The 8,157-nt window shown below is 51.2% G+C and overlaps 1 protein-coding gene across 3 annotated transcripts; it reads right to left on the bottom strand.

Moving 5' to 3' along the window:
* Positions 1 to 688: 688 nt before the first annotated feature.
* LOC146596423 (zona pellucida sperm-binding protein 3-like) lies at positions 689 to 4,683 on the bottom strand. 3 transcript variants are annotated; one of them, XM_085304010.1, is made up of 9 exons: positions 4,282 to 4,683; positions 2,944 to 3,062; positions 2,756 to 2,859; positions 2,255 to 2,432; positions 2,042 to 2,162; positions 1,530 to 1,621; positions 1,186 to 1,328; positions 905 to 1,018; positions 689 to 841 (listed from the first exon to the last, which is right to left on the bottom strand). In XM_085304010.1, the coding sequence occupies exons 1-9, from the start codon at positions 4,681 to 4,683 to the stop codon at positions 732 to 734; spliced, it is 1,383 nt and encodes a 460-aa protein (XP_085160136.1). In that variant the 3' UTR covers positions 689 to 731. The 3 variants fall into 3 exon arrangements, with proteins under 3 accessions (XP_085160136.1, XP_085160137.1, XP_085160138.1); XM_085304011.1 differs by having other exon boundaries at positions 689 to 847; positions 929 to 1,018; XM_085304012.1 differs by having other exon boundaries at positions 929 to 1,018.
* Between the last annotated feature and the right edge of the window lie 3,474 nt (positions 4,684 to 8,157).

The raw sequence follows: 8,157 nt of genomic DNA, 5'->3' as shown, positions 1-8,157 counted from the left end.
TGGTTCTGAGCAAATCTACCTACCACAAAAATAGAGGTGATGGCACACACTCCAGAAACATGTTCTCCCTGCTGAAGGCCTCAGGGTAACCCAGCTCAAAGTGGTGGTGGTAGGGGGAAAACCTCTCATATTGGAAGTTCAGTGCTCAAAAAAAAAAAAAAAGAAAAAAGCACTCYRAAGTCCTTGCACTCTTGTCACAAGGGTTTAAAGCAGTYCTCTTAAGGGGCAATGAAAGTYTTGACCACCGCTGCAAGACAGGCTGTTTACCTTGTTTTCTAACCACATCCCTACATGCTCTGAGTTTTAGTAAATCCTTAGCTCCCTCTGGCTTTAAATCACTTTCACTTCAGCATAAGTGAATAGTTACCAGAATGGAGCAGCCCCAGCTGGCTCCAGTGGAAGGTAAAATATGTTGTAAGGCTAAAGGCAATATCATGTTTCTAGGATTAAGAACACRTGCAGAAGTCACAGCCAGAGGTTCTCAGTTCCTACCTAGGTGCTCTGGGAGACACTGACAGAGCYGTAATGCTGTACAAAGCCCTGCTGGAGGCAGGGCTTCAGGAAAGTGAGACCTGAATCAGATTCAGGCAGGCAAAGGAGCAGTTAGGATCCCACTCACTGTCTCCAGAGACTGAAGCTTTCTCCGCCTCTCCACCCCACTTGAAAGCTTCCCACAGTCCTCCAGGTTTATTTTTTTTATTGGATAGACTATAGGAGTTGAAAACAGTGATTTAAATGGGGCTGCTGGATTTCCGGCAGACGATCAGAGCTCCTAGAGCAGCAAGGATCAGAACAAGACCAGAAACTGCAACCAGCCCCAACACCATCCAGAAGTTCCCTTCTAGACCTAGGAAGGAAAAACAAGGCGGTGGTCATGGCCAGAGCTGGGACCTGTCACATATACCACCTCTTCCTGAGCTTGCCCTACCTTGTGAAGGCGTCCTCAGGACTAAATGATCCTGCCAGCTGTGGATAAGGAGGGGTCCAACCACAACATCTGCTTCTTTCACCAAGGAATCTGAGAGGAAGGACACATGAGTACACACAGGCTCATGTAAACCTTTGCTCTCCCAAGCCATGGATTAGCATTGAGGAGCCAACAGGTAGTGAGGCAGCTCTAGCCACCCAGGTCTAACCAAGTTWGACATCATGGCAACAGAGCACAAGAGGCATGTCAAGACCTACCAAGCTGGGAGGACAGTTCTCTCCTAAAACGTCCTCCTTGCCTTTGGGARGCAGCATGAAGCCTCCTGGAGTGCTCAGCCAAGCCACAGCTCCTCACCTCGCAGCAAGAGCAGACATCCCTGGTGCCTTCCACAGGAGCCCAGCTGGAAGAGAAGCCTGTGACCAGCCTGCCCTGCTCTAGGAACCCTTCCCATGCCTCCTCTGTGATCTCCTAGAAGGAGCCCCAATCATCCCCTGCCACCCACTCAGACCAGATGGCCAAGTCCACCTTCCTGGACCATGGCATGTCAGATGAGAAGCCCAAGCTCTTTACCCTTGAATAAGTTGCTATTCCAGCTACTCACAGGCTTCTGGTTTTGTCAAAGGAACAAGCCTTGTTCAGAGGGTCTGGAGCTTGGTCAGCCAGGGAGACCTTCAGGTGGCAGGTGATATAGATCTGGGGGGCAAGAGGGGGCAGAGTAGAGTCATTAGGCTGGCATTTGCCTTTATTGCATACACTCAGCACTCATGCATGAATTTGGTCTCCAGTGGGACCACCATCTCCCCAGATCAGCTCATTCCCTCCTACTTCAAGACACTTAAGCATTCAGCTACTGAAAGGCCATCAGAACAACTGGTCAGAAGGGAAAAGCACAGGGCTCATCTTGACTAGTATCAGGGCTGCTTTTCAAGACACAGCCTTGGCTCAGAGGGCTGAGAGTCAGAAGCAGTAATGAAAGGTGATTTCATTCATATTTAGCTATGAGGTAGCTGCTAGAATTACATTGCCAGGGAAAATAAWTTATTAACCTGGTCTACAGAGTTAAGCCACATCCCCACCCAGCCAAGCAGATCACTTGTTCTAAGAGGGATTTACCAGGTTACTGGAGTTTCCTGCAAACTTGAATGCATCTATCACAAACTGAAGCACATCTTGCCTGGGTCTTGGGGATATAAAAGTTGAGGTGGCATCATCCAGCTGCCCATCCACCAGGCATCTAGGCACAAGATACGGTCAGCAGAATCCCACTACTGTAGATATCCACAACCAGCACAAAGRCATGTTTGTAAAGGCACAGCCAGCTCTTACCCACTGAAATCAATGAGAGTATACTGAGGAAAGGAGTTCCTGTCTGGGGTTGGGGTAGCCACACAGCTGTCCACAAAGAGCCTCAGAGAGGCATGGTTTTCTGTATCAACATCAGCTTGGAAGTGGAGGACTTCTCCCAGCTGAAACACATTGGAGGGTCTCTCAGCACTCCARTCATCTGGAAGGGAAGAAGTCACCATGAGCTCCAGAAAGGGAAGCCAGCTGATTCCTTCGTGCCTCACTGCTTCCATTTGAGGAAAAACCCCTCAACAGGTATGAGGCCTAGCAGCTGCCCACATAGTAAACAACTGTAGCAAAACAGGGCTAAGCCAAGCTGCCCTTTCCAGGAGTACYGACATGACCCACAAAGCCAGGTCCCAGGAGACAGAGCAATACCAGCACCAGCTGTACCATCTAGTGAAAGTGGGACTGTCTAGGAGAGGATGGTCCCAGCCCTGGGATGCTGGGCCATCAGGCCCCTGTCCCACATCCAAGATTTACCCTCCATGAGGCGCAGGGAAAATGCCAGTCTCTCCTCCGAGGACAGGGTGGAGTGGAATGGCACCCACGTGGGCCTGACAGCATTGCTGCTCACATTCTCCCTCCTGAAGAGAGATGACCTTGGTTAAAGGCTCCGAGGTAGCAGGTCAGCTGGAGGAACAGCTCAGCCTCACTCTTCATTGACTCACCTCGGATAGTGGCACTCAATAGGAACCACAGCAGGGCTGGTGCGGATGATAACTAGGTTRCCAGCAGGGACTGGGTTGTAATTTAAGGTTGTGCTGTAGACTAGTGCATCAGGGGTCAGCTGGGGAGAGATACAAGTTGCATTATCAATTAATTAGGAGTCCTATTCCTTTGGCCACACACAGGGAGCACATACTTTCAGGCCTGGAGCTTCGGTATTGAGGCATTTCTTCTGGTCCTGGACAYGGGCAAGTGCCAGCCATCCTGTTACAGGGACATTCCAGACTAGAGAGCTGCTCCATGCTGCCCCTGGACTGTCTCTACACAGCAGCACACAGAGCTGGATACAGAGGTGCTCAAATTGATCTTCCCCCCCTCCAGTTTCCCTGTCTTAGCACAGCAGGCAGGGAAATCTGTCCTTTGAGATGTCACAGGCAGCGAGTGACTTCTGCTTAGGGAGGATTTACTGATGGAATCTGCAGCTGCTCACCTCTCTGCTGGGACCTGCTCAGTACCAGCCRTATACCTTAACCATCCTAAGCCTCTGCCAGGGAAAGATGGACACTTTGGATTTAGCTTTCCTCAGTCTAGCTTCACACTATGATCTAGCAGCAGCATGCAAATGCCTCCTAAACTCAGGATCAGCTGCTGCCTTGCTGCAGAGGCACTCCCAGGACTAGCTTAWCTGTGCTCAAATCTGGAGGAAGAAATGACAGCAAAGGTGTTCTAGAAAATTTGRCCACCACTGTACTCATAAACAGAGACCTGGTTTTTATGCCTTTTCCTCACCCTTCCCTGCTCACACACCAGAGCTGAACCCTAGATCAGATAGTATAACTTCCATTACTTGGAAACAGATTGAGATCCTTCAGCTGCTAAGAAAGGGTTTGAACATCTCCCTGATCAAAAAATGTCCAACTACATCACAATAGTCTGCTAAAGCAACTTTTAAGTTTTATATCACTGTGAATTCATCAGCAAGCAACAGAGCATTTGAGTAGCACCACTAGCATACAATAGCTTAAGTAGAGTCAAGCCTGTCCCTAGCCGTATATTGATCARCATTTACAAGGCTGGCACCCAATGAACTTCTAGGAGCAGCTTCAGTATTGCTAAACTGAGGAAGGTCAGCGAGATGAGATCAAGTGACCACAGTTGAGCTAGCCTGAACTGGGATCCCACAGCCCTAGTGGAGGGAAGGTAGYATTCAGATCTCATCCCTCTGACAGCTTCTGCATTGCTGCATAAGAGCAAGAGATGCAACAGCCTGAAGCACTGAGGCTCAGGCCAAGACCCAGCTCCCCACCTCAAGGCTCCAGCCCTGGAGGATGTAGCCTTACCTTGAGGATGCTGCCGCACTCATGGAGCCCAGCCGTGAAGGTCACAGTGTTCTCTGCAGCGCTCACGGCCACAGGCTGGCAGGCAGTTGGACCCAAGGTCAGGTCCACAGCCCTCACCAGGCGTCCCGTGCCAAAGAGATCCCTGTGCACCACAACCACCATCTGAGCCTCCTGGCACTGCACAGCCACAGGGTGCAGCGGGGATGCAGCCTGGAGCTGGGAGACATCAACCCAAGCCCAGGGGGAGGGCTGGGAGAAGGCACGGGACTGCCCAAAGGAAAGATCCCCACCATACTGCTGCACATCYGACTCTCCTCTGAAGAAACCCCAGGGGTTGTAAGAAATCACCCCACCAAGAACCCAGCAAAAGACAGCAAACCCAAGGCTGCTTCTAGGCCTCATCCTGCCTGCCAGAGTCCAGCACAAAGAGAAATCACTGCCCAGGGGCCTTTTGTAGCCAGCACCTCCCTGCAGCCACTCCTACTCCAGGTGATGCCCATCACACATATCAGCAAAGGAATTCACAGCAGCTGAGAGCTTGCTCCTTGCTAGGAGCTCAGAAATTGATCATGATGGGGTTCTAATGAGGTGATTAACCTCATTAATAATTAATATTGATATTAGGTATATCAATAGTGTTGACTGAGRCAAAATATAGGCTGAAGCCCTGCTGTGTTCAGCCCTTTCCCCCCTCCCCAGTAGTGATTGCTCCAGACTAATGGCCACCCTGCAAACAATATGTGCCTGCCTCAATGCCATTTATATCCTCCCAGTTTAAACCGAAACAAAGACAGACTTGGCCTGGGCAGGAGATGGCTTCTGTTCTGATGTAACACTTTCCCCACCGGATCTCAAACTACTCTACAAAGGGTCTTTACTGGCATCACTGCCAGTTTGCACACATGGAAACCGCTGTTCCAAGAGGAAAGGTGGTGACTTGCATCTCCAAGTCCCTGCAGCTTTTGAGCCTGTTGTGAAGAGCAGTCCCTTTGATGGGAGGCTAGGGAATCCTGACAGGGGTGGGCAGAAAGGAGGGCTGAGGAGAGGGTGGGCCAGGGCTCGAATCCCTCTCCTCTGTCCTTAGCTGGCCTTAGTCCYTTGCTCAGTGAAGGTGAAGTGTTGACTTTGCTGTGCCTTGTAGCTGGAGGAGACATGGGGAGGAGGGGGGTGCTGGTTTCTCAAAACAAGCTCTGTATCCAGGTACCAAAATTCATCCCTATTCCAGCTCCCTCAAGACTACAGTGATCCTCATGGAGCTGCTCATGTCAAGGGCAATTGGATATTTCTTGGGCGTGAGGAATTCATGACTGGCTCTTCTCTACCAAGCAAAGACACAAAGGAAGAGTATGCTGGGAGGCTCTGAGATGATCAGGTCGTCTTTATACCAGGTAATGTTCAGCCTTTATAGCAGACTAGGAAATTATTGGAGAATCATGGAATGGTTCAGTGAGGAAGGAACATGTGGAGATCGTTTGGTCCAACCACTTGATCACACTAGAGCTAATGTTTAGATAAAACCAATGCTACAAAAACAGCATTCTTGATATCAAGATCTTGGCTTTTAAACTGTGCTCTGCATTTTCAAGGGGGAGAAAGAAGAGRGGAAGAGCGAGAGGGAAATGTGTACGTGATAAGCAGATAGTGAAGTTCTTCCATCTTGCTGCTGCCGTGCCTAGTCTGGTCTATGGTCCTGCCCTTCTGACTGCATGTTGAGCCAGTTTAACTCACTAACCTGGTACTAACATTTTCTTGGCTGTTTCCCATCCAGGGGCCAGGGACAGAAACAAGGAGTCCAGGGAAGCACCTAGAATGCGGTGCTCAGAAAAGAAGGGAAAAGGGTGAAATTGAAGGGATAGGACATCTCCCTTCAGCATCTGTGTGCCATTGGAGGAAACCAACAGCAACTCATGTAGCTTCGGTAAACGTGACCCCTGGGACTTTCACATCATAGGTGTGCAGCCCAGGAACTGACACAGCAGGAGTTCGGGTTGTCTTGCGGAACCTGAAAGGGAGAAATAAGAAACTAGGTGCTCAGGCTTGCTTCYGCCAAAAGGCTGAACAGACTGGAGATACCCCTGTTCCGCTTTGTGATTGCAGAGTCTGCGCTTTCCCGGGGAAAAGTGCTCTGCTGAAAAATACCCTCTCCCCAAAAAGGGACTCCTGGACTCATGGGAAAGCAGGAGAATTTCAGCCTTCTCCCAGGATGAGTGCTGATCCCAAACTATCAGGTGAACCCTAATAAACTAGACCTAACAAACTGCCATTTCTGCTAACTACCATGCTSTGTGGATTGGCACTGGCTCCCCTTGAACGCAGGATGTCTCTCCTGGGACCTGATCCCGTCCAGTCATGCTCAGATGCATATGTGATTATTTAGCAATGTTGACATCAAACTATGAAGGAAGAGTATGGTAGCAAGGTGTCTGAAGTCACCCTAGGCTTGCTGGCAGTGGAGGAGCCATGCAGATACCACCAGGGCATGAGCAGGACCTGCTTGGCCACCGGGCAGACTGCAGAGGAGCTGTAYGCTGTCAGGGACACCAAACTGCATTTCTGCTCTTGCAAAGGAGACTCCACACGGTGGCGTCCGCATTGGCTACTCGTTATGCGCTGCCTGACGGGTCTACGTGTTTTTAGTGGAAGGGAGGAAAATGCTTCTGCACAAGCAGCCGTTTAACCGTTCCTGAACAGACCTGAGTCAGCAGCTTCCAGGGCAGAGACGACTGGTGTTGGAAATGATTATTACTAGAAACAACGCACAGAGCAAACAAAAGCAGAGTGACATGTGCCTCACTCTGGGAGCCACCTCCCCTGGTCACGTCGGAGGGGTGGCAGGAGCACCAGAGGCCGCCAGGCACCATCTCTCCAGGGACCCCTACCAGCCGGGCCAGATGTTTCCAGAGATAAAACGGTCTCTGAGGTGTCTGGGCAATCCCTCCCTTTTTGGGTGGCACAGGACCATTAGGCATCGACCTGTCCCCTCTGCGTTCCTGAGAGGGAGTGGGAGCYGGGAAAAGAACTGCAGCGTGCCTGGAGAGAGGGCTATAAACCAAAGAGGAGGAAAAAAAAACCAGCCTGTGGGGTTTAATTAACACCCAGGGGTGGCCACGGCTTTAAACAGCACTCCTTGTGTGGGACTTTAGGGACAGTACAGAGAAAACGTGTGTTCTGCTCCCGCTGCTGGGTAGAGGTTGGTGGGTTCATTGCTTGCTGCGAGGCKTCCCCCCAAGTCCCCCTCCTGCCCTCGCTTGCGAGCTGTGGCCTCTCCTGCCTTCCCGTCATGTCAGGCGTGGGGTGTAGCCTGATGAGGATGAGACGAGACACCCACGAGCTTACGGCGATAGCTGGCTCTGTTTGCCACGGCTGAATCAGATCATTTCAGTGCGATCCAAACTGGGTATCTGCCAACAGGCAGGACAGCTACACACCGTGCAAAGGCAAATAATGTGTGTTGTTCCCATGGGGAGCACCATGCCAGGCCCTCTCTGCTCCTGCCTAAGCAAGCAGGAGCTCTTGGTGCTCTCTCTCTCCCTTGGCCTCAAGCCAAGGCTTACCTAGATGCAGGAGGATATCCGGATGCCTCACGTACGCGCGACCTCACACAGCTTTTCCAGGAAACGCTGGCAGCCTCGTAGGCTCCGGGAGGTGACTAGGGATGGCCCTGCCTTGCAGAACAGACATGCCAGGCCTGCTCCGGCCGTTCCCAGATCAGGAGTCTGAGCCTGCTCCTCGTCTCCAGGTTCCCTGTCTGAACTTGCAGCAGTGCAGGGAAGGGCAGGCTCGTTCTGACTGTCTCTTACTACCACAAGGCTGGAAGGAGAGAGAGAGATTCCTCCCCACTCCCCCCCCCCCTTCACTCCCCTGAAACCAAATGGA

The sequence above is a fragment of the Rhea americana genome, unplaced genomic scaffold (genome assembly GCF_003343005.1).
Source record: "Rhea americana isolate MKP2758 unplaced genomic scaffold, rheAme1 scaffold_201, whole genome shotgun sequence".
Lineage (NCBI taxonomy): Eukaryota > Metazoa > Chordata > Aves > Rheiformes > Rheidae > Rhea > Rhea americana.
This window is presented reverse-complemented; position numbering and strand designations above follow the sequence as displayed.